This window comes from Aythya fuligula, chromosome 7 (genome assembly GCF_009819795.1).
Source record: "Aythya fuligula isolate bAytFul2 chromosome 7, bAytFul2.pri, whole genome shotgun sequence".
Lineage (NCBI taxonomy): Eukaryota > Metazoa > Chordata > Aves > Anseriformes > Anatidae > Aythya > Aythya fuligula.
Window position 1 is genome coordinate 15354468 of NC_045565.1, and position 27017 is coordinate 15381484.

General features: G+C 42.1%; 1 protein-coding gene across 1 annotated transcript; it reads left to right on the plus strand.

The window, feature by feature from the left end:
- The first annotated feature begins 1684 nt into the window (after positions 1-1684).
- DUPD1 (dual specificity phosphatase and pro isomerase domain containing 1) lies at positions 1685-23078 on the plus strand. The gene is made up of 4 exons (XM_032191400.1): positions 1685-1775; positions 7854-8067; positions 17523-17743; positions 22019-23078. The coding sequence occupies exons 2-4, from the start codon at positions 7883-7885 to the stop codon at positions 22264-22266; spliced, it is 654 nt and encodes a 217-aa protein (XP_032047291.1). The 5' UTR covers positions 1685-1775; positions 7854-7882; the 3' UTR covers positions 22267-23078.
- Positions 23079-27017: the final 3939 nt, after the last annotated feature.

Consider the following 27017-nt stretch of genomic DNA (forward strand, 5'->3'; position numbering starts at 1 on the left):
CCTATTGCTGTGCCAGCACCAAATCATTCCTGTACAGCATAGCAGAAAGCAGCAGTGAAATGCTCCTAACACACACACAGTGGTAAACTTAACACTGGGCTTGACAAGGAGACAAGACAATAAAAACATGGCTTTTGTTTTATTGTAGTCAACCCACAGACATCCCATTATCTTAGTCACACTGAGGCTAGGTAACTAAATTGCTAGGTTTAATGTTTCAGGTCACATCAGGGAATACTTTTACCAGCAGATGTAAAGATCGTCCTTTGGCGTGGGTAGCACTCAAGGTCAGAGTCAGCAAATCCTACTCTAAAAATAGGCTCCAGTTTCAAAGTCGGTAAGGCTTCTTTTGTCGTCCTGCCACACTTCACAGAGCCCAGCCACCTAGTGCACCTGCCCAAGCTCACAGGTAAGCCTGATCAATACAAGTTTTCTGATGTTTTTCTTGTGCTCCTTTGCTTCCTGTTATAATCTAGTTTGCTAAACCACGGAAAGGACTGAGAGCTGGCAAACTTTCCAAGGCAGCTGTATTTCCAAGGCTGTTGCAGAGAAAAAAGCTTAAAACCATTACAGAATCAAGAAGGCTGAGAAAGTAGAATTTATTATTTTAAAAATAAAGTGGCCCTATTACAGAAATTTAATATATAAAATAGGAAATGAGGTTCTAAAACTGTATTCATATTAGAGGGAGAAATTCAATTGCAATTTTAAAAGATGGTTCTCAAAATGCAGTTTTCCAAGCATTTTGTGACATCCATCCCAGAATGTTTTTCTTTGATAATCCCTCCACCCTCCCAGTTAAATCTAACTTCTCCAATTCAATTACAATTCTCTCAGATGACACTGTGTTTAAGTTTCTTTGGCCACTCCCAAAAATATTTAACAAAATCTCAGCTTAATCTGTTTTAAATTAACCAGTTCAGGCAACAAAGAAGGAGACCAAAAGTAAGTTTTTTAAGAGTCATCGGTGGCTGAGAAATTCATTGAAATAACTTGTAGTTTTGAATATTCACAGCAAGAGGCTTTGGGAAATAATTACACATAGGCTATGATTCTTCCGCTTATAAAACTGTTTAAAGACAAATGCATTGCAAGAACTATTTTACAGTCCCTGAATGCTTCAAGCATAAAAATGAAGCGGTAAAATTAAGAAACTGAAGTAAATGACAGTTTTTTGTCAGGACTGGGAATAGGAACATAGGATTGTGTAATTCTTTACTTAAATATATTGCAGGTACCCCAGTATTTCCAGTTTGTATGCGCAGCACTTCGCTTCATTCTTTTGGGGCTCTTTTTAGAGAAAGATTTTTTTGGAAAGACTTGCTTCTCCTGCCTTCCAAGAAATACTTGTACAAAATTAATATTTCTTTTTGGTTTAGTGTTAGAAAAAAAATCCAAGGAACCTTTGCTTTACTGTACCTCATTCCTCTGAGGCACAGCAAGCGTCAGGTTTACAGAGGAAAGCACACATCTCTCAGTGGCTATTGCTAGCATTTGGAGCCTGAGCGAAATGTCATGGGGGTGGCATAACAGGGAGCACCACTTTTAAATTCATCTACTTAAACCATCCAACAAAGCAGGCTTTTGTTACTGCAGCTCACCAGCTCTCAGCTCAGCTGATGCACTTCGAGTCATGAAAAACTTAGAAACCAAAGCACTGTTTATATTCCTCCCAAGTGTAAACACTGCACTCCAGACAGCATGCACATTGACTTCTGCAAGGAGAACTTTCCAGTGCATAAAACAACTCTCTGCTTAGTCATACTCAAAAAAGGGTAAGTACTTTTTTTTTGTCCTGAAAGGAAGTATGTAGTTTGCATGCTAGCTAGAAGGGAAAGAACAGAACTTTTCTTAAGAATTCAGGAACTTACTTGATAGAATCCCTCTTGCTATTTCTGGAGACCCTCAGTCATTAGAGCTGATTTTTGTCTCCCTTTAGCACTGAGAAAGTGCTTACATGGAGAAAGGTTAGTAAATTAGATTCAAGTCTTTTGTGCATCTTTCTGAAAGTATATGAGAACTGGTATTCTTCATCCTTATGTCCTGTCAGGTATTTACCTCTCTTGTACATACTTGTTACGGATGTTTTTTGTCCAAGATCTTATCTTAGGTGGCTATTAACTGAAAAAGTAAGTAAATAAAAATACAAGCATTATTTCTGCAGTTGTCTGGAACCCACAAAGCTCAGGTTTGGAACCCTGGAAGATAGATGTTCCCTGATTTCAGTGTCCCCTGATTTCAGCAGAGCTAAATTCCACCTACTACATAAAAACATTCAAATATGTCAGCTTTCCATACAACATCAAAACAGAAAACAGCAAACATTTTTCAATAACAAGCACCTCATGCACAAAAACAATTTCTTAACTGTAATTACAGGGTGTATTTTTTCTTCCTCATTTTACTGTTCATCTTTCAAGTTTAATGCTCATGGCTACAGATAAATTCAATCCTTCAGGTGTTTGCAGGATGCTGAAGACCTTTCATTCCTAGCTAAACCAGAAGATTTTGCAATTGCTTGGTATTTTCACAGAGAAGTACCTTTTAGTCAATGCTTATTAGATAAAAAGCATCTGAGTACAAAACTAAAGCTGGTACACACTTGTATACACCAAATTAGATTTAATAAAGCCAGCACCGAAAAAGCCCCACTGGCAAAGGTGATTGATGTTAATACGGGCTGGGAAAGCTCCCAAGAGCAGGAAACATGGGTGGTAAAGAACGTAAAATACTCTGCTGTATAAATATGGACTGAAGTAGGCGTCGAGGCAGGGAAGTCCTGTGGCCAATGTCAGGCAGTCCAGAACAGATAATAGCATTACAGTTGTTCCTTCTGAAGGAAAGGAGAAAAATCACCTTCTGTCTCCATTTTTCTTCCCACCTTTTGTTTAGCCTGTATCATTGCTCACTTGTAGAGCACACCACCACCACTGGGCTCCAACCTTACTGGGGATCTACAAACTCAGGCACACAAACACAACTCTACATTGGCAGCCAGGGTACACGTGCTCAGGGTGATTGTAGCTACGCAGAGGAACCCTTCCTGGGTCAGGGCAGGGGGCAGGAAAGAAGGGAGGAGGGTACATAGGTCCTTGCAAAGGACAAAGAAATGCAGTCCTTCACTCTGCACCTCCGTTTTTTGTTTTCCTTTTTAAATTTCTACAGCTGACTTGGATCTTAACTCCCAGGCATGAATCCTGCCAAATTGTTTGGCATCTATAATACACAAGGCCTGCACAGCGCAAAGAGCCAAAAATATTAAGAAACACAGTATTTTGTGATGCAGATAATGACTTATAGCTTTCAGTCTCAAAGTACTCAGAAACTTCCACCACATCTGGAAAACCAGCATTAGAAATGTACACGCCATCACTGTGGCTCTGACGTTCACATCTAAATATGAGCCTCGATTCCTGCCCCCCATCTGTGAGATTACCGAACCGTAGAGCTTGTGGCTGCTGCCTCCATAAGTGTTAGCTAACCCCCTGCAGCTCTGGGGTGGCGGGGCACGTCCCTCCTGTTGTACACATCTGAAAAATGGCCCTTTTATCCTGCACCTTCCCAAGGCTTTACTGGAAACATCTGAGTAGTTCAAGGGACCAAGAACAAGGTGCAGAAAGGATACCTTTAATGGCTGTATCACTGCTCCAGCCACTAGACTGTGTTCCCTCTGTGAATTAAACAGTAGACAGACTGGCAGGTTTTCTTTTCCCCTCCTTACGCTTGCTCTACTCCCTCCCCGTTTTGTTAAAAATAAGCTAAAAAGCACTATAAACAATTCCATTTGGCAGCTGTAGAGTGGATAGCGAACATAAAGAAGAGATTCCTTTGCTATGCCTAATGCATGCTGCTTATCCAAATTAGCCACACAATTACTTCTATCAATGCAAAAATAGTTTAATGTTTTTTTTTTTCTAGTGCACAGCACTTGAGAATGACTTAAAATGCAGTGTAATTTGCCACAGTGTATGTCCTGAAGTGGCTCACTAATGAAAAGAGGATTAACTCTCCATTATTCTGAATTACCATTTTGTGAAATCACTAACAATATTTTCATTTATATATGTATAACCCAAGGGGGAAAAATATTCCAGCCATCCAAGTGATTAACAAATAAAATTCATTAGATAACATGCACTTTGGTCTTATTTATGAAGAGAAAGATTAGGGTATAAAAATGCAGATGACTGAATTTTTATCATCCTTGTTCTGATAATACACTTAAGTCCATGACAGCATAATTGGTGAGCACCAGCAGTTCAGCATTATATTTGCACGCTGGATTGAGAAGCAGAACCCGCAAAATGAGGCAGGCAAATTGTGCCAGCTCAAGAAGCGTGCTCTGGTCCCACTGAGCCATCCCCGGCACGCAGCTGGTGACCGGCCACCACAGGGCAGCAGCAAAGGGCAGCTCACATGGCCTGGCCTTGGTTGGCACAGCAGAGAGCAAGAGAGGAGCCGTGGCTTGGTCACAGGGGAAGGATAGGATGGGGACATGCAGGTTGCATAGCTTCCTGAGGAGGAGAACCTCTCTGGGACAACAGCTCCCGCTACCTGACTCCCCTCTTCTCCCCCCTCCATGCGATAGAAGAAAGGCTGTGCTGTGCTGGAGCAGCACCTCCAGGAGCACGTGGGGCACACTGCCCCTGAATGGATGGCTACAAGGACCAGCCCTACCCCAGATTGCCTTTGCATCCAAGGTTACGTCCCCCAGCACAAGGCAGCACCACTCTGGCCCAGAAGGAGCAGCAGCAGCGGTGTCAGGCTGCCCGGGGGCGCCTGTGCAGAGGTAACCCCAGGTGCCACCCAGCTGCAGCGGCCTAATGCCCCGCGGGGACAGCCTTCCACCCCACAGGTCTGACAAACACATCCGAGGCTTCACTGTCAGGGCTTGCCTTAGGCAAAGTCACCTTTATATCCACAACAGCGGTAAGGACAAGCACCAAAAATTTCAGTCAGTTTTCCTCTTCCTAGTCCAAACGGGCTGGCCGAGGCAATGGCCTTCCCTCAGCTCTGTTCAGTGTGCACAGAGCACGCAGTGAGAGATGAGGTGAGATATCTGGTTCCTGCAGAGACACAAACCTCTCTGTCTTTCTCCCCACCCAAATACTTCATGGGAATTAATTCCAGAGCTCAGGTAGCCCGCCAGCCCCTTCCTCCCCCTCCTCCTGGTCAAACTCTGTTACTTCATACCTAGTCTAGAGTCGATCCAAAATGCATCTTTTATTAGAGGAATTTCAACTGATGCTTGCTTGTGCTCTAAATCAATTTTAAAATCCCTGCAGTAGATAACATTGGCAAGGAATAAAAAACAAAGTTCAAGGAGCATATGGCTTCCCAGGACTGAGAGAGGAGTACTTCTCATAGGTCTAACTTTCAGAGAACTAACCAAGCTTCAGGCTGAAATGGCGTTACAGTACCACAAACAATCATTTGCAGATGTAATTGTCCTGCTTTGAGGTCTGCAGTCTCAGAGCAGGACTGCTGCTGTAACAAACCCATGTGCTGTGGCTACCAAACATAACTACTGATTTCATTTCTCTCTCTTCCTCCCCTCTCCTTTTACAGAGCCATGAATAAACGCTCAGTCAGTCCCTTGGCATCAAGGCTCTCATGCGAAGATAATTCCTTACTAGACAAATAGTCTCTCTTATCAAGTTCTAGATAACAGCCTGTTCTCTTTCAAAGTCAGACAGTGTTAGATTTATATCTCTGACAGTCCAGCATTATTTACTTTGTTGGGTCTGCATATAGAGTTAACATAACCCTGAAAGGAAAAGGGCACTCCTAGGGAATAGCTACCGGAGGCACAGAAATGGGACTTCGCGTTACTCGCAGGCACACAAGACTGAGCGCAAGGCAAGTTTGCTAAAAACAAATTCTCAGAGCCCCTTATGCATCTCAGAGGACCACTTAGCTAAACATCATCATGTTTTAGGAAGCTTGGCTGAAAGATAGATCCCCTTGCCAGTGAAAGCAAGCCAATTTGTGAACAAAGGTGTATACGTGCCAAACAAAAACTGACTCCACAATCTTGCCTAGCTTTGGAGTGCGAAACCAGGCATTACTTGGCTTTTTCAAGTCCTACAGAGAAACAGAACACAACAGGCACAGAAGAGCCCAAACCAACAAACTGGCCCCCCTGGGCATGCAGGATGTCAGTGAAAAATAGTCATCCTGCTTGCAGGAGAGCTCTGTAACTACCCAGAGTTTTATCATGAAAAGGCCACAAATGTCACCAGTTGCCAACAAAAACAAAATGTGGGAGTCACTACTCTCTCCCTGCATTTTTTTCCTCAAGTAATCAAAAACCTAGAAATTAATATAATTTGAAAACCCCTTGACCTAAAGGCACCCAACAAATCACATGGGGACGCCAGCTGCCTCGTCTGTCAGGACAGGGCAGTGCCACGCCTGAGCCCATGAGTGCAGCACTGCACTGCTGCAGCTGTACTGCACACACAGCTGGCACGGCTGCTGCTAGGGCAGGGTTCCCATGTCACACACACTTCACTGGGTTCCACCCAAGGTCCTTCAGCTGCCTGGGACTAGGAAAGTTAATTACAGACTTAAAAAAATAAAAAAGAAAAAAAGAAAAATCACACAGCAAACTAACAAAATCTGTTCAAGGGACAAGAATGTTCTCATACAACTATGTTCCCTGCCACATCCTATGGCAGTACCTTCATAAAGGCAAGGATGGGGAAGGTGCTGTGACTCAAGACAGTCAGTGGCCATCACACAGACAAGCCTTTAGCTTCACCCACCAGCTCCGGGCTGCCCTGAGCTCCCAGTGCTCATAGTGTCAGCGCCCAATTCCTTAGTGAGGCACAGCCCTGAAGGGAAGCAGGGAGGATGGAGAACACATAACTGGGGTACAGCTAATGAGCCAGCAACTGAGGGATGCCAACCATGTAAGGGAACACTAAATCAGGATGGCAGCTGAGGAAATCACAGCAGGCAAAAGAAAATCTGGAGCTCGAAGAGATGCAAAAAGCTGACACCAAAAGATTCAATACTAACAGATAGATCTGACACACTATAGCATGTCCAAGGAATGTGTTGTTCTCAGCCACGTTAATGATACTCTGATTTTAGCTACAAGTTAACATCACACCATTGTTCCCTTCTATACTACATCCTATAGCAGTGCTCCTCCTACCACTCAGTGTGTGTGCATCTATGTTTAAAAAATAAAAATAATAAGCCCGAAAGCCTGGAAAGAAGGAGGTCCTTGCTCCTTAGCAAGAGCCCACCCTGCTAAACAATATTTTGTCAGTCAGTGGGAAGGGAATTGATGCTAAAAAGCAAACTCTTGTTCCTGGAAATAGCCTGCATGGTTCATTGTGCAGGTCTGCAGTAAGATCTTGAACGTACAGAAGTGGTGCACTCAGCACTGACCTGAATGGGTATGCTCAATCTCATTGGGTTGCTGAAAATCAAATACAGGAGAAGCCTTTAGGAGACCTGCACTTTATGGAAGCACCACATCTTACGTTTCCCCCACCGAGTTCTAGCTACCCCAAGATTCCTTGGATCAGGCTGCCACACCTGCCAAATTCTTACCACTGGACTTTCCAAGAAACAAATTCCCAGTGGCAATCAAACTTCAGCAGTCACAATGCCTTGGCTTTTGTTCTTGTTGCTGGTGAGCTCTCACAAAGCATTCCTCACCTGGTTCAGGGGAGGCAGAAATCCAGGTGACAGTTCATCTCTGCCACTCAGCAGCTGCATCCACCTCACACCACGTCCCATCACACCTAGCCAGTGCTGCCCCCAGTGCCCCATAACCAGAGCAGAACTCACTGGCTTTGTGCTTCTCGCCTTAACGTTCTGTTTTGGTTGCATTCCAGTTTCCTGCACAGCCTGGGCACACCACACCATGGACAAAACGCCATCAGCAGGTTTGAACACTGGGAAGAAAAATGCATACATGGCAATCAAAGTAGATCCCGATGAGGATTACTGTACCCCAGGTGCATTTGAATTGGAGCGACTCTTCTGGAAAGGATGCCCGAAGTACACTCATGTCAATGAAGTCTGGCCCAACCTCTACATCGGAGATGAGTAAGTGCCTGCTACCTCTACGCAGATGATGAGTAAGCATACATAGTACATCTCTTCTACCTAGGAGATGAGTAAACTGTACTAAGTACAGCTCACAACTGTGTCCTTACACAGTTACACTGACTGAAGGGCACTTCCTAGCTCTCTTGTACCATAGCTTTGTGCCATAGCTTAGGTTGGTTTGAACTCAAAATGTAATTCTTGAAAAGTGACCGAAAAGACAGCTGAACTTCCAGTTGTATTTCTGTGCTTCCAAGCTTGTGCCTGCATACATGGAGTACTCTGCACTTCCAAATTGCTCAAGAGATTAAAACAAATGGTACCCTGCTGAAAGGCAAAGCTGCAGAGATGCATCTCACTGATCAGACCAAATGTGATTTGGAAAAAAAAAAAAAACCAACAAGCCTGCAAAACAGACTTAGCTCTGTGGAACACAGGACTAAGCTGAAACAGGCTATTCCGACATGCAGAGCCAATTGACACGGCAGACAGGCCGTCAGAAAATCCCCCAACCCAAACCCTGAGCAGAGCAAGAGAGCCTTTCTTACCCCTTAGGCATTATTGGTACACTTCCATTTTCCTCTACACCCTTCCCTAACATGACGTTTATTTTAAACCATCACTCTAAGGCACAAGCAGGAGCCCCACTGACTCCAAAGCTCTCAATAATTTTTTTAAAAGGTCCTAAAATTCATCTGTTACCAGCTTATAAAAGAAGAAAGATACACAGCTTTGGAAGTTATGAGGCTCCTAATATCATCGACCAATTACTTTTGTGGCGCCAGAGGCAACAGAGAGACACACTGGAGATCTGGGCTTTAACCAAGCAGGGGCTGCCACTGGAGGGGGGGGGGGGGGGAATTGTCTGCTCAAGAACAAGAGAAAATAGGTTTGAGATGTTTTCTCCCCATCCTATCCTGCCCTTTTTGTTAGATACATGTATTTCTAGTTCAAGATTCAGCAAAAAAGAACAGCTTCTTCTGGCGTTCATTTCCTACTTCCTTATTCAGTCACCAGAACTATTCTGAATGACATGGTAAGGATAAGTTCCCTCTCACCTCTGTGATAAAGCTCCTGCTTAGCCTTCCGAGCAAAGGGGCCCAAAAAGGCAATGGGTCTTTGGCCAGCTGTAGTCTGTAAGCCCAGGACACTCTCCTACTGACTGTCTTTCTTGTCACAGTGGCTTGTTACACCTTGCAATTGAGTAACTGCTAAGAGCTGTGACTCTGAATAAAATGCACACTTCCACTTAGTACGAACTAAGCAGAGATATAGATAAACAAGCTTCTTGAGAGATATTTACAGCTACACCCATTTAAGCTGAGCAGCTGTTTATTTCTGCAGGGGACAGGTCTTGAGACAGGAGGAAAAGCGATGGTGCTTCAAGGGAAAACAGGACCAGGAAAAATGAGAGAGCCAAGAGGGAAGGAAAAAGAAGCAGGGAATGGTTTTGTGCAGGGGTGAACAGAAGCAAAGTTGCACCAGAAAATGGGGTTCCCAACAAGATGACTATCATCAGCCAGCTGAAGGCAAGCTGGACAGCTAGCACCAGAAAATTCAAGATGAGAACTGGTCTGCAGGCAAGACGCAGGTTTTGTTACCAGAACAGGCACTCGACTCGAAGCAGGCAAGGTCCAGGAACCTCTAATATTTTTCCTCAGCCAGCTCCACATCTTACTTCTGACCAACAGCTTCCCCTTCAGTGTGTCAGGGGGCTTTGTATTGCTTTATTTTAAGATCTTACTGTAGCCCTGGTCACCGAAGAGCTGCTATGGAGACATGAACAGATGTTGGGTGTATTTGCATCCTTAGCCATGCTAAATTAAGGTTGATCTTAAAAGAATTTAGTGGAGCTCATCAACAAAATCAAGTGAACACACACATGCAGAGTTTATCTTCAGAGCCCTCACATCTGTGCTTCATTCCTGCCTCCTGCATTTACAAGGTTAACAGGACTTGTGACTGCTTATGGAAATGCTAATTAATTACCCTGACTACGTAACCACATCTTCCATCTAATGCAATACAGGCTATCAAGGAGCCCTGTGAGGCCACTCAATCCCTTTGTTACAAGGCTTCACTGCAGATGTTGCCCAGAGGCAATGAAATCTCCATGAGCCTGTCAGGCCCAGAATAATCAAAGCCTCAAAATATAACATGCTGTGTTCAGCTCCAATTGAAATTTTCCTCCAGCAAGTTCCAAGGACTTTTAAAAGACCAGACGCTGGAACTTGTAGGAGACAGCCCAGTGATAGGAATAAAGACTGCTTTGCCAAGATTTTGATTCATCTGCTACCAGGATTAGTGCCTGCCTTTGTCCTCCTCACATCCAGAAGCCTTCTAAAGAAATAGAAAAGCAGCTTTGTCTTGCTTCCTTCTCTCACCGGTCACCAGGTTACTTGCATGGGCAGTTTTACTGGCTAATCCCAAACCTGCCTGGTTCACTGCAATCGCATGGAAAATCTCTGCCAGACACACAGCTTGTCCTTTCTTCTTTGTGGCTTGTCAGTGATTGCCTTGTTGCTCAACACGATGTTTATGATTCCACATTCCTGAGTTTCAGTGAATATTTTAACTAAAGACAAAGAGCTCCTAACATTTTTATTTCCTCTTAGGCATCTTCTACCTCTCATCAGGATTTAAGACAATTTCAAGTCTTACTGTGCTCTCAAACTACTCCCACAGGAAAGGAAATATTCTGGAGACTAATTCCTTACAGGTTATAGACTTTTGGATAGGCATCTGAACTGAGCCTGCACTTCAAGACAGTGAAGGTCTCTGCTTGTTCCTGTAGAGCCCCAGGAGTTACAGTTTTGAGAGCTAACACACCTAAGGCTCAACAAAGCATACAGGTAGCTCACATCTATAGACTGGAGCCTATGATAATTAAAATACATAACTTTAAGGATGTTCTTGACTCATGCTCTCCCCTCTTCCCTTCTCCAGAAAACAATACAGTATGTTTCTTTCCAAGTGACTAAGTAGAAAGACAATTTATGTTAATCTAGAAGAAAACAGATGGAACTCACTCAGGGCAACAAACAGTTACCTCCCACTGGTTAGCATTATGAACTCCTAGGACTTACACGAGTATTAATCATAGAAAAATAGGAGAGTATGTAGATTTAGATTATAACAACACTCATGAGGACATAGTTTCAACTCTGTTAGTATGAGAATCTGCCAACTCTAACAGCAGTTTAACAATCCAGAAAATCAGGTCTGTAACACTGGACAATAAACTTCTTAAAACACCAACTGTTTCCAAGACAAGTAACACTTGTCATCCAGCCTTCCCCAGACAACATCCCAGTCTACTGATGATTTCCAACACTTGATGAGGCACACAAGTGACTGAAGTTGGGACCAGGAACTGGCTACATCAAATGTGTTTGATGTCTTTGCTATATAGACAGCTGAGAGGAATTTCCTTTATATATGTTATATCACTTACAAAAACGTATGCACACACAAGAAAAAAAATCTACCATTTGGGGCTAGAGGCAAATTGGCTGCTAAATCTTTTCCTACTACAAGTTATGAAGATCTTGTTCAGTACTTTCAGTGGTACCAAAAAATTCTTCTAATTCACACTGAACAGGAGGTATCCACAGAAATCGAGCAACACTTAAGAAGGAAAAGGGGATACAATGCTACACTATCACTAGACTCCCTCAGTGCTAGAGGAAATTGGGTCAGTATTATTGGAAATTCTCTACATCTCTCCTCAGGAGGGAGAGCTGCCAGATTTTCTTAAGAAAGTGTCAGTATTGCCTATATTCAGGATGCTTCTTTCTGACACTGACCATCTGGTAAGTTACCATCCTGCATTACGCTTCCCTTCAGTGTTTAAGAAAATGGAAAAGTTTGAGAACAACAATTCCTCTTCTAGTAATGTGTTGCCTCAGATTTCCTTGTATTTTGTCAATCTGGGTCACGTCTATCTGTGGGCTTTAGGAGACTATGCTGAAACATGCTTACATTAATCAACCTTTGCACCAAGCTTAAGAGACCTGTCTCTACTTTGAGCTCATAAACGTACCGGTTGTCTAGTCAGCCAGTACCAGCTATGAAGAGCTGACTTTCCCGTGGAGGGAGCTGTTCTGTTCACTTTCCTCACAAGGAATCTCACAGAATTCCTTCCCTTCTTTTAGATGTGCTTGGATTTTTGTCATAAGCCACCTTCTCTTCCCTTGGTTAACTGCTGTTAAGATATTTAATGTGAAGGTGCAGGCTGTGGCCCTTGCAAGTTGTTTTTCCCTCTTTTCCAAATCCCATTGGTTTGGGCACCTTCCTGAGAGAAGTAGCTGGACTAGATCTTGTTCATGGCAGTATTCTGAAAAGAGAAAAAAGAGAATTGATACACTGGAGTTGGAAAATTTAAAGGAAGGATACTCTTTTACATTATAGCTAATTCACTTATATTGTCGCTTTCAGAAGGCCAAATTTGCTGCAGCACTTGCCTTTGTACAACTCTTAGCTTTAAAACTGACAGCAGGCACAGTTAAAGTCTTGGGCGTGTCCTTTATGTGCCCTTCCACAGCCTAAGAAATGTAAATATTCCCTTAGGAACCATCTGAAAGTGGATGAGATTTTTGTTTGGGTCAGTTGGTCCCTCTGGGTGGTGGTCTGATACTATGAATATATCCCTACATGGAAGTTATTTCACCTCTGACTTTCACCACTTAGGTGGCATTCCCATATCAAAGTACTCCCCCTTGCCTCAGAACTTTCAAAACATCTTTACGAGTCCATCTGTCCTACAGTAAATGCAGGGTCTGATTCAGCAAAGCACTGAGCTTTTGCTTATCCTGCGTTGCTATACAGAGAGGGACTTATGGGTATGCTTAACTTTTAGCATATGTTTATGTGCTTTGAATTGAAGAGCTGATGAGTTTTTACTTGGGACCATTCTGCCCAGTTCATCCCTTACTAAAATGAATTATACTGAAATTTTAACTGTTATCTCCCAGTGCCACACTTCACCTCCTCGGTGTAGAAACACATTCAGGGCAGCCACTGGAGACCACAACTGCATCATGTAAGAGGAAATCAAGTGCTAATAGCACAGATGGTGAAGATGTACAAAATGAAAACAATTGAAAGAGTAATCAAATGCATATGGCTTCACCTACACTGGCAATTATAGCAAACTCCTCTTTACAATGGCTACTTTAAATTCAATCACCATCACAAAAATAGAAATATTAATTGCATTTATTAGGAAATAGCAGCACTCAAAGTGGGGAAAAAAGAAAATATTGTTAGCTCGACTATTAGAGTCTGGTACTGAGCCAATTACAAGGGGAAAACTATCTGTGACATTTTCAGCTAAAAGTGAATTAGAAATTGCACAATAAATCCTCCAAAAAGGTACACAATTCATACAACAGTCTCTGCTATCTAACTATCCCATGCTATTAGTCACCTCAACCAACTGTATACTTGCAAATTTTGATGCTTGATGTATTCTTTCTGTTCATCTAAAATAATAATGGTTCAAATGCGGTAAAAACTGCAAGGAAGATCAAAAGTATTCCCCTATTATCCTTGTGATATAACAAGGAGTAGCAGGCAAGATGAAACAAAAACAAAACAAACAAAAAAAAAAAAAACAGGCTTTGGTTCGAAAAAGGAGGTAGTGAAGGATACTTCCACAATAGTATCTACACTACAGATTCAGCTGAGGTTGAAAAGCAAGCCAGTCCTACACAGAAAGCTGGAACTCACTGGGTGGCTAAAGCTGGTCCAAGCAAACATGTCAAGGGGCACGGGCACATTTGCATTTTCAGGTGTATGGCCCCCTACATGAGAACTTAACAGCCTACTTCTGGCACACTACTACCTGACAGTCAACATGCTGCAGATACAGCATGAACTATATGATGGCAACGGCAGTCTCAACACACGCAAAGCCTGCCCCACAGCTTTTATTATCAAAATAAAAAGATGGATTATGGGAGTGAAAAGGCAGATCAGTATGACAAGCCATGGTCCAACTGGGCTGTTTGCCTAGCTTCTGGGGAAAGGCTTCAGAAGAATTAAGAAAGTTTTCAAAAGAATAGCAGAAGCATCTTTTATGAAAACATACTTATCAAGTGTAAGACTCCGGGGATGGAGTGGAAGGAAAAAGCACGTAAGTGCTTCCTAAAACCTTAGTCTTAGTATATGAAGTTTGAAACCAAGCACTCTCATTCCTGAAAGAGTAAATATCACTTAAGCTCTCCTCAAAGACACATATTCCAAAGCTCAAGACAGGCATCTCTTGCAATCCTGTGAACACTATTTTATATTGCACAGTAACTGTATCCTAAGCACCAAGAAAATTGAATATACGCTCTCATGTCAAAAACAGTGGAGTAAATAACTCCCCAGATATCTCCTTGGTACACTTATAATTTACTTAAATGAAGAGATTTCACAGAAGATGATTTAGTCAAGTCTAAGCACTTACAATGAGCTTCGTATATCAGCATTCAAGGTATATCTGTTGCTGCTCCTCACTCCCTTTGCAGGCCCTGGGCAGCACTGAGTGAGCACAGAGCGTAAGTGAGTGTACAGCCATACTCCAACAGGCCAAGGCAAAGGCCCATCTGAATGCCGATGCAAAATGAACAGCTGACTGTCTTATGTTTAATTAGAAAAAGGAGAAGGATTAATCCCATGCTGGGCCCCAAATTCACAGCACGCAGCAACGTGCAAGGCTGGGTATGGAAGACGTGACAGGAAGGGGAAAAACAGAAAAGCCTGGGGAACCAGGAAGTTTCCTCAAAGCCAGGGCACAACACTAGGCCCTGACCTAAAAAGCGTTGGCATTTTAAGCACTGAAAGATTAGGCAGCACAAGAGCAACTGGATGGATATAGGTTTAAGATTTTCATACTGAAACAAATAAATAAGGCCTGTACACAACCAGCCCTGTGCATCCTAACCAACTCCAGTTCCCAGGAGGTCAGCCAGACTGAGCTGACTGCTTATGCAGTTAGTGAAAGACAGTACCTCTTCATTCTGAACTCCTATTAAAACAACGGGGACACTGAACACTTAAAGATCCTGAGCCATAGAAAAAGACTGTAAGCACACCTGTCAGAAACATGCATTAGATGCACTCACTGGGACAAAAGGCAGTCTCCTGAGAACCTAATCTAGGAAAAAGGAAAATTGGGTTCCAGTTGAATGTAATAGTGTCAAACATTAATATGACTGTCATGTGAGCTACTCTTTGAAGTTGTCCTTGCTCAGAGCATCATCGTCATTTAATTCAAATGCTTTTTATTAGCCCGAGCAGTGCTTGCAGAAACTAAGTTTGGTAGTATCTATAGTCCATCAAAACTTGCTTCAGTTTTCCACTGACCTTAACTACAATGCAATACTACTTACTATTCAGCATGTAGGACTTGCAGTAATTCTAGCTGAACACAGTTTTCATCTGAAAACATCAATCTTTCAATTGTTGGATTCATGCTTTGGGCCAAGTCCAGTGAATGGAAAACTTTTCCCTCTATTCCAGGATCAGGGAGGCAAAACAAAGTAAGACCATTTGGAAGCAGAATTTGTAGTTGACATCAAGCAGTCAATTTGGCCGAAACCAGTGGTTATTCACTACCCCTTTATGCGGTACAACATTTTAACAGTTTGGGGTTTTGTTAGTTTGTTTTTAGAAGTATTGGCCATCTTTACAGGCCAACACTTAAATGCCTCCGCTGGCCAAGTATATACAGCACATCTACCACAAGACAGAGAATTCTAAGGAGTAAGTCTCCTAAAATGAGGCATAAAAAGAAAAGTCTAAGTCAATCACTGCAAAAAGAACACAAAAAAGAGCGAGTATTGCCTAACCTGAGGTGAAGGTAGAAAGTCACAGTACTAGTAGCAAGATGCGACTGCCTCTCTGTCCTCTAGAGTCTACTGAACTTAGGCAGGGATCACATCCCTAACCCAATTTTCATTTATTTTTTAAATCACTGCATGATGGATGTGACATTATTTCATGGCAAAAATGCCAGCAGGGTCATGATATTCCCATTCCTGTCCAGAAGGGAATTTCTGCAGCGAGAACCATCTACTCAGAACAGCCAATTATTATGAGCTTAATTTAAATCAGAAAGAGCATAGGTAAGACCTCCAGTATCTATACCCCAGTTAACTGCTCTAATCACTAGGTTCTTGACTGCTCAGAGTGGGATTTTGACTTTGACAGAGGGTGGGAAGGTGGAGTCAACTTCAAGCCATTCTGAGCTGTCACCACCAGAGTTATGAAACACAACAGGTAGCTCAGAATGAGATCTTGTGTGACAGCAAATACCTTTACACATTGAAGTGTTCAGGAAACATTCACAGAGAGAGGTATTTTTGGTTGGAAAAAGCTGTTTCACATCATGCACTAATTCATTTATGGCAGCAGTAGTTAGTGAAAATATATTAACAGAATAAAGCCTATAGAATTTTTTCTTTTTTTTTTTTTTTTTTTTTTTTTTTGTAAAAAGCTCAGTAATCTTCCTATGCAGTAACGAAACTTGACAGCTTTTCCAGAACAAAACTTTCCAGAATTAAAAGCTTTCTGTAACAGAATTGTTCAGACAAAACCGAATTTTTACACGCCTGACCACAAATTCTGTACTTTTTGAGGGATTTTAGGCATCTGGCAAGCACTTACAGTAGGTACTGGACACACAAAAAGCTAGGATTTCCTCCTCTATCTCACATCCCTTGTCCAAGAGAAGAGAGAACAAAAATACATCTGATATTAAGCTAAAAATATTACTTTCAGCTTTCACTCGAGGCTGAAAACCCATTTTCATATCTAGTTCTTTTTGCTTTGCATCTCTGGTTTAAACAAACATGACAGTAAAAGGAGCCTGATAGGGAGCTGTGACCACAGGAAGGGTGTGGGGCTTTTTTCTTTTTTTTTTTTCTCAAGAATAAATGAGGAGGAAGAGGGGGAAGCTCAGTAACTTCTTTTAGAGACGAAGAGTTTCTTTTTGAAGAAACTCTTTATCTTACTACTCACATATCACTGACTCTTCCATTAGTTCTGCAATATCAAATGATGGGAGAGAAGGGGAAATCAGCGTTCATGGGTCCTATTTCAAGTTCTGCCACCAATCTGCTTTTACGACCTTAAATAATTCATTCTATTTCTTTCAGGATCTCAAGTTTCTTCTTGTATAAGATGGATAGTAGCCAGTATTCCTGTGTTACGAGGGTGCCAGGAAAATAAAATCATTTTTAAGGTGTTCCCAGGGCCTGGGAAAGATAGTTATGAACTACAGAGGGGTCGTTCTCCACAGATGACAATATCTTAAAATTTTTACAATGGCAAATGGCTGACTTTTGAAGTATTACCAGTTTCATTAACACTTAGCACATACCAAATCAGATTTTGTTGTTGTTTTTCCTGGCTTGCTGGATGAGTAAGAAGCTTCTTCATTTACAGGACGGTTTTTGTTTTAACAGGAAAACTGCGTTAGACCGCTACAGCCTTGAGAAGGCAGGCTTCACCCACATCCTCAATGCGGCTCACGGTCAGAAAAACGTGGACACAGGGCCAGAATATTACCATGACATGGCTGTGGAGTACCATGGAGTGGAAGCAGATGATCTCCCCACTTTCAAGCTCAGCCAGTTCTTTTATTCCGCTTCTAAATTCATTGATAATGCGCTTCAGGATGAAAGAAGTAAGGAGAGTGCTGAAATTGGTTAAAAACAGGACAGTATTTACTCCATCTGATTAGAAATGTAGTTCGCCACATCCATCCCTGTGGGAGTGAAACAAGTCCAATACAATATCACAGAGAATTCAAAACCAGCAGAACGAAACTATTTGGATAGTGATAGCAAATGAATTTAGGACCTTTCTCACTGCAGTGCAGGGTACCAACCCAACCCAAGAGCCCCTACACCAAGCTGTTGGACAAAAGTCCACATCACAATTTGCATTAAGGTCTCCTGTCCAACAGAGATTTTTTGTTGTTTTGTCTCCTTCATAGACAGCTCAGAGACCGCCAGCCATTGCATAGGGTCCTTGAATTAGCTGTCTTTTCCTCAAGTTAGTCCCTGTTAAGAAAGGTTTAATGAAACCAGGCTGCATAGTGGAATACAAGTTTTCTGCAGAGATTTCAGGCTGTCACTCCACAGCTTCACTCCCGACAAGTACAAAACCCACCTTCCTACCTGGCCATCAGCTCTGCCCCAAGCTGTAACACAGGTTTCTCTCTGCCATCTACCAAGCAGCCGGAGATGGAAACAGCTCTGACAGCAGAGATATAGAAGCATTTTGTTAAAGCCTTTATTATTTCTCAGCTTGATTACACCAATTCATTATTTGCCAACTTCCAACAGTGTTCTATCAGAAGGTTTTAAACTGATGTGAAGGGCTACAAGCCTAGGCCTCACACTGGCTTTCAGTATCACTCCTCCTCCTCCTCCTCCTCGCCCCCAAATACTTTATCTCAACAGGATATTTTACCAGAAACCAGCAGAGAAACTTAAGACTCTTAGCCAACCTACAAAGACCTTAATACCAGAGTCACATATCAAGTTGCTAGTCTCCTGTCAGCTTCTGTTCTTGGCTGTTTAGCTCAGCTGTAGCAAGCTACTACCTGGCTTACCCCCAAAAGCCAGCCAGATCTTTACAATTTTAGCCTTTCAGTAAATGCAGTCTACAGCAAAAGTCTCTTCCCTTATTTAGAAGAAAGTCTTGAAAGGAGTTGTTTTAAAATCAAAGTCCGCATAGAAGAGAAATAGCTTCAGGAGCTTGCTTACTTGTGAAGAAAAAGTACCTGGCATTTCAAAAAGTCTGTCTGAAGCACTGCCTTTGGGAAGGAGAGGATAACTAAAACACACCTGTGTCTAGCCATGGCTGAAGGCCAGAGGTCAGTATCAAACCAGAGTAGCTGAAGTAAGAAATGCAGACTTCCTCACTCCAATCACTCTCCTGTTCCTGTAATACCTTTGTCTGCTGCACTGAGGTACAGAAATAAGCACAAGCAAGGCTGCGAAATCTAGGAAAAGCTTGCATCCCAATGCCTATAGAGGCAGGGGAGGACAGGACAGGGGAAGTGTGAACCTGCTTGTTTCAAAACCACATCAAAAAACTGCCCAGCACCAAAGCAAAAGATCCAAGTCAAAGAGTAACTGGATTAATTTCTACCAGAAACAGATCTGCACTGAAGTAGACCTTACCAGCTGCAGTAATTTGTGTAGCTGCACATTGACTGCCACATCCACATGGTTTGTAAACAATGGGAACAGATAGCTAGATATAGTGTTCATCCTATCTCTGAATGCACATCTGGTCTAGAAAGATGTTGTGCATTTCAAGGGCCTAATGAAACAACTATTTAACTGCAACTTCCTGACTGACAGGAAGCACCTAGATTCTTAAATAACATTTTATAGTAAGTAACCAAGTGCCTTTCCCCAGTGGTAGTGAAATAGGACTGCAGAACTCTATTTGGGGCTCAAAACTTCTGATCAGTAGCATAATTACACACATTACTACAAAGTCATTAGTTACTCTGCATGAGAGTTCAGAAAATGTGAACAGAGAGAAGAAGGGAAAAAAATGTTTCCACCTTTTGATCAGAACATGTGAATGAATTTGCTTCAACTGTACACCACACTGCTTGATGTGTAACCTTCACAGCCAGCCGAGTGACCAAATACACTGACTACATGCCTTTACACAACGCTTTCTGCTGAGATGCTCAATAATCAATAATGTAGAAACAAGCTGTCATACAAATGAAGAAGCCTCTTCTGCAACAGGCCAGAAAACCTGGCAATTTAGATGCTGCCAAAACAGTTCTAATGTGATAACTCTAACTTCAAAATTTTTGTCATGGTTAAGAAGCTCCCTCATGAGAGCAGTATTTGCAGACTTTGAGCATGGGCAGATGGATGTAAGAAAGATGAAAATAGCTCAGCTGGAGGAACAAACTTTAGAGGCAAACTCAGACTGTTCACAATCATGCACGCTATCCTTCAGCTGTGCATAAAGATTTCCCAAAACACAGAATTCAGGCCTTAGGACAGCTTAAAATTTTATACCAGGGAGGCTGGTATAAAAGGAAAGGCACTGTTTTAAGGGACTTCTAAGTTCCCTTCTATGCTGCAGATTTAGTACTCATTCTCTTGGTGCTTTTGTTCCTCAAAACGTAAAACGGAAAAGAATAGGATTTTCTTTTCATGTAAAGATGTCGTGGCAAAAATTACCTTAAAGATGGATTAAAAAAATAAAAGCAATGTGAGAAGAAAACGTGAGACAGATGTAAAGACCTAAAGCATTGTACAAAAGACACCCCAACATTTACCACTCCATCTGGCTCTGGAAAGTAAATGCTACATCTAGACAGACTTTCAAGAAGCACAAGCCCACGCTAAGTGACAAGAGTAGTTCAGGGACCTGTCACCACTCAGCAGACCTCTGGCTCTACATACGGCTATTTGATGTCCTCCAAGGTGCAACTGAATATAACTGGCCAAAAGCAGAGAAAGACTGCAGGAGGATTCCCTCTTGGGAAAGACGACTTAGACTGGTCCTTACCATCGAAACTGAAGAGACCACAGAGCAGGACAGAAGGGCTATGGCTCTGTAGAATAGTTAACAGCATTTTGCTACAGTAGGCAGCCAGACTTGGAACATACACTGAAAAGCAAGATCTTAATATTCCTACAAAAAATGGCATTTCAGAAAGTTATATGGCAACTTTTTGCCTTTGTTGATATAAATATGAAACTACATTTTCTCCTAGATCCCTTCCTTCCCACACACACAAAAGCAAAGCTTTCCTTGTCATCCTATCTTGTATTTTATCACCTCAACAGCAACCCATTTACAAGGTAGGAAGCTGTAAATAGAAGCATGAGGGGCCAAACAAATGAGAGTTTTCATCCGTTTCAAATATTTGGAGTAATAATAGAAGGGATTATCATTTTCCAAGAGAGGAAGAAGCACTTTTAGTTATCAGAGAGACTGGAATTTTGCCAAGATGCCTCTAAGACTATCTGCTGGGATTAGGATGCAGACTGTAACCATTAATCCTCTAGTGTTGGCAGTTCTTGATGCATCCATTACACAGCAATGCTACTTGTGCCAACACATCCTCTTGTGCCTGGAAGCAAAGGAGTTAAATTGGCAGGAGTCATGGCTTTGTACCTAACACTTCTCACGAGGCATAACTGACAGAGATAAACTATTATTGGCCCTGATAGGACTTTTTTTTTTCCTGTGGCAATTCAGCTTAACAGGGTGTCAGAGCGCTCCAAATCTACTTTTATTCAGCAGTTCAACCCTTTGCGTGACTCCCTGAAGGGCTTTGCATCATTTTGGAAATCTTTTGAAGTGTTTTGAAACCTGTCAGTCAGACCCAAACCCACTTACTATTACTCTTCTTCCTCCACACCTCCCTGGACACAGGGAATGCTGCATTCTAGCTCGTACCTTAAAACAAGGGCTTTCTGCTACTGGTTCAAAGTTAAACTAAGCAATGGCCCAAAGCTAAAACATGAAGCACATCTATCCAGCACAAAAAAATGTTAGCAGAGACTCTGTATTTACTGTACATGTGATGTGATCTAGATCTTGAAGGAAAATGGTGTCAGACCCCCAAAAATTTCCAATTCTGTCAGCCCCTAAAGCATTTGTTATCAACTGTTGCAGAGATAAAATCAAAGATACCTGGTTTAGGATTAAAAAGGCAATCTTCAACGTAGACTGTGTTCAGGTACTACAGAAAGCCTCAGTTTCCCCACCTGTAAAAAGATGGACCTTACAAAAATGCTGGTAAGAGTAGTCAACCCCCAAACAGAACAGAGGCACTACAGAAAAAGTCACTGTCAAAAAAAAAAAACAAACACACAAAACCAAAACAACAACACACACACACATAAAAAACAAAAAACACAACATGCCATTTTCTTCTCTGCATCATCTCTCTTTGTTTCCGCAGACAAGGTCCTGGTTCACTGTGCTATGGGTCGCAGCCGGTCAGCCACGCTGGTCTTAGCTTACCTGATGATTTACAAGAACATGACAGTGGTGGATGCCATTGAACAAGTATCAAGGCACCGATGCATCTTGCCAAACCGCGGCTTCCTGAAGCAGCTGAGAGAACTGGACATAGCATTGGCACTGCAGAGGAGGAACACCAAAAACAGCCTACCATCCAATGACGATGAGACCAGCACCATGATCTAGTGTTGCTCCTGGCAGGACTGTGCTACTGGAAAAGAAACTTCATAAAAGGAGGGGAGGAAAAGGTGTAGTTAATCACACAGTCACAAGGATCTTTTGTTATCTGGAAGGTAAAACATCACAGACATTTCAAATGGTGTCACAGGATGGCAAAAGAAGGGAAGCCAAATTTAAAACGTTTGTTCTTAGGATATCCTAGCTTTAACAGTTCCTCATGACATCAACAAATAAAATCTCTTCTGTAAAGGCTTTGCAGCACAAAAGCAGACACAATTTAAACAAAACCCTATTCTGAGTACCCCAAAAAATCCTGATCCTAGTCCAAGCACATGACCTTTAAAAGAGAGGAACTAGCCATTTCTGAAGAGGTTTTGAAGGAAAAATGATGAGATACATGTAGCACAGATGAAGTGTTTAGTCCCAGAGTCCTGAAAGATTTCCCAGGAGTTGGCCTTTTTACGTTGTTTCCGGGCATCCCCATTTCTTCACATAATCTAGGGCAGCACAGTGTTTAGAGAGCCACCAGATGAGGATCAGCTATCCAGTCTTCACAACAGACTTAGCAGCACAATATGCAAGCTAGAAACAAAGCAAGATCCTTCAAAAGATCAGATGCATAAGCAGATACAATGGGTAACAATTCAAGGAGTTATACAAACATGACATTTTAGCAGTTTCAGTTTTAACTTGTTTCTCCTAAATGATTCAAATGCCTGAATTTTAAGGAAATCCTACACATACATTATCCAAGTTGATTTACTAGGCCACAAAACAAAACAAAACAAAAACAACAACAACAACAACAAAAAACTATCTCGGTGACCTAACAAGGAGAAAGCTGCTGCTGTGCTTCCAGACACTGTTACCAAATGTTTCCTCCTATGTCAGCTTTAGTCACCCCAATACCCTATTGTGCTCAAATACAGTTGCTAAGGCTATTTATTGACATTAGTCCAAATATGCAAATGGAGATACCAGATTTACTTTTCCACCTACATTTTTTCAATTTATTTGATACAAGTAACAGCAACTGTGTTTAGATAACATATGAGCTTTGTCACCTCAACGATATTTGATCTTCTTGAAACATACTGTAGAGAAGGATCAAAATTGAACCATGTTTACCTTTCTTCCATCAGTGAAAAGGTCAAGTCATCACTCTCTCCAGCAGAATTTTGCTTAATTCAATATATCAGGCAAAAGCTATTTACTACCCCATTGCGTGAGAGGAATGACCCAGCCAGCAAGTACAGGAGAGCTCTTGCCTTTACCAGCTGGAAAAATCTCTGTAATTTTGGTGCAGCATGGACTGTAGGAGTCTTGGATTCTTTTTAAAAAAAGAAAACTAAACACACAGGTGGGGCAGAATTGTGCCGCTGAGTTCAGTATTAATCAACAAATCAAACAGAACAAAACAGAACTTGAAATCCTTCTTTGCAGATGTTAATAGTTCTTTACCAGCTTAGCAAACTCCAGCATGAAGGCCTTTATTCATTATGTCCAGCAGTGACACAGCAGCCAAGGCTGTAGACATGCATAATGCAATGCTTTTAATTTCTCACTTGTATTTGTGTGTAATAAATACCTTACCCACAAATTCTCAGACACAGCAGAAGACAATAAATACAACTAGACTACTGTTAAAAAATATTAAAGTGATGATATGAAAAACATTCATGACTGGAATACACAGACTCAGGGCCTTCCAACAAAGTCAGTGTCTTTTCACATGAATTATTAAACCAGAAATCTAAGGCAACTCAGTAGAAGCCACTTCTCAGTACAAAAATAACCAAGCAGTCAACATGCAGGTTTTAGTCCAGAAATCCTTGGAAGGGTTCCCTCAACTTTTTCCATCTACCTGAAAAGACCTTCAAATGCACCTTTTCAGAGCACCTCACTGTCTACTGCAACTAAATTCACAACGCAGACATCCAACAACTCTCCCAGCCTTATGTCTGACACGTGCATTTCAGACATGGCCCTGGTCTTTCATTTACCCTGATGGAGAAAGCTGAATGCTTTCACATCTAAGGAAGCAGTCTATTTCTTAGCATTAGCTTTACAGACAGGAATTCTGTCACATGACCTACTAAAATACAAAAAATATCTGCTTTAATTTCCCTCAGTCAAGTTGTAAGTTATTAATTCTTCTACACTGCAAAACAGCTTGATGACTGCTGTAACTGGATCTGTAGCTGATCTACATTCATAATTGTACGTGAACGAGGTTTTATGGGGCCTGGAGATGGGTGTTTCTTTTACAGACTTCTCAAAATACATGAGAAAAATACGTATTTCCTGGGGCTCTGCTGCTTTAGGTGGACACTGACAGATCCTTCAAACAGCAGCCTCCCAGCTACTGATACGAAGTAAAATACTACAAACTCTTAAGTAGCTCCCACTCGTTTTGTCCTGCACAGCAGATTAGGCAACTGGCAAAAGGCAACACTGACATAGCAACCAAAAAAACTTACCTACAATTTCCAAAGTACAGGATTCCAAGCTACTCAGAAATTAGGAGCTGTCATTCCAGCATGGACATGAAAAATAGGACTAAACAAAAATAAGTGTATCTGTAACACACTGCATTTCATTGCTTCTGCACATACTACTTGAAGTCCTTAAGCAGGATCTCACTGAACCAAAATAGGTCAAGGTTGCAAGGGACTTCTGGAGGTCGTCTGGTCCAACCCCATGCTCAAGCAGGTGGATACCTAGACATGGGTAACCAGGACCACATCCAGGCAGTTTCTGAAAACCTCCAAGAAGGAAACTTCACAACCTCTCTGCACAACCTGTACCAGCGCTCAGTCACACCCAAACAGCACAGAATTGCTTCCTGACGTTCACAGGGAACCTCCTGTGCTCCAGTTTGTACACACTGCCTCTTGTCCCAGCACTGGGCAACACTGAAAAGAGCCTGGCCCAGTCCTGGCCGCATCCTCCCTTCAGGTATTTACAGACAGAGAAGATCCCCTGAAACCTTCTCTTCTGCTGGCTGAAGAGCCCCAGCTCTCTCAGTCTTTCCTCATAGAAGTGCTGCAGTCCCTGTATCATCTTGATGGCCCTCCATGGGACTCTTTCCGGTATGTCCAAGTCCCTCTTGTACTGGGGATCCTAGAACTAAACACAGTACTCCAGGTCTGGCCTCACCAGTGCTGAGCAGAGGGAAAGGATCACCTGCCATGACCCACTGGCAATACTTTGCCTAATGAAGACCAGGGTAGCATTAGCTTTCTTCAATGCAAGGGCACACCACTGCTTTGTGTTCAAATTGCATTTCATTAAGCTCATTTCATCACATAAAGTAGATTGAGGAAAAAATACCCTGAGTTTAAATGACTCAACTGAAGTCATGATGAAGCCAAAATTGTCACCCACCGTACATATTCTCACAAATTCCCTCCCCACACCACAAAGCAACAGCTTTTGATTGATACATGCCCCAGGGCTTCATTACAAAAGATTTGACCTATATCTCCACGTAGGCCATAAACAACCCTGGAAACACATAGTTTTAATACAGAGAACTATGCTCAGTAACGGGAAAAGAAAGAAAAGCCATAGGTCTTTACTATCTTGGTTCGTTTACTTGCTCCTAGATGTCTCAGCCTCTACAGAACAGACTGTAATAGGACAATCCTAAGCACTACAGATACCTCTACCAGGTCCATACTTTTTACCACACTGTATATTAGTGTTTGTTTCCATCTACTATGGACATATTAAGCATCCCCCAAAAAACAAACAACTGAAACACAGTAGACTAATGTTAAAGTTTCATACCTTTAGAAGTCCTCTGTTTCTGCTTTCACTTGTCCATCTTCTAACACAATTAGTGAAAAATTGGTCATATTTTGGACACTGCTGAGAACTGATAGCCAGAACACCACAACACTTACCATCCTGTCTTTGCAAGAGGGCTAGAGTGCAGCTTTCAGGAATACTGTGATCATCGGCTTCCAGATGAAGAAGGTTCTGCTCCAAAGACAGTTCTTAGAACCAGGTCGTGCCTGAAGCATTCTGCTGGTACACCTATGCCAATTAGGCAATTCTGAAGCAAACATACTTTGTATTTATTTCCCAGCTTCTTTTCCTTATCTTTTGAGTGTCCCAGAATCAATTAGGCTAAATTAGAAAAAGCAGAGTTCTGGAACACGTGGATTCCACAAAGTAGGCAACTTTTGCAGTACAGCTACAGCAAATCACTGGTCAACCTCACCCAACATGATCTAGAATAACAAGCATTAGCAGCACAAACATAAAAGCCAGGTCTGCAAGCAATGTACGTGCAGAATGAGGCAAGTTGGTTTCCTTCTTACAAGTCATCAGCGGTGTTAAGCATTCTACTTGTCAAACTGTCTTGTCTTTATGTAAGGACTATGAGTGCATGGGCAAGGAAACATCCTGCATTTCATAAGAATCATTTTTTACAACTTGGTGAAGAATCCTTTTGAGACACAAAAACAGTGAGCTAATTCTCAGCTGGGATGGTGCTAGAGCACACAACTGAGACTGACACTGCAATGGGCAGACAATACAAGACCAAGATCTGTCAAGGGTGAGAAAAATTTCTGCTTCTTATAAAGCAGAAATTGCAGTGCAGTAATGCAATTCACAGCTTGAACAGTCACTATGGGGAAAGATTTAGAAGAGCCATTTGTCCTGCTGAAAGGAATTCCATTCTCAAATAAAAAGTCATGTTGGAAACTTGCCTGTTGTGCAACACACAGTACATCATTCTCCACCCA

Excerpts from the sequence above, each read along its gene's own strand:
- DUPD1 (XM_032191400.1), top strand. The coding sequence starts at position 7,883 with ATGGACAAAACGCCATCAGCAGGTTTGAACACTGGGAAGAAAAATGCA. Across the intron at positions 8,068-17,522 it reads AACCTCTACATCGGAGATGA|GAAAACTGCGTTAGACCGCT; the intron begins GTAAGTGCCTGC and ends TTGTTTTAACAG. Across the intron at positions 17,744-22,018 it reads TGCGCTTCAGGATGAAAGAA|ACAAGGTCCTGGTTCACTGT; the intron begins GTAAGGAGAGTG and ends TTGTTTCCGCAG.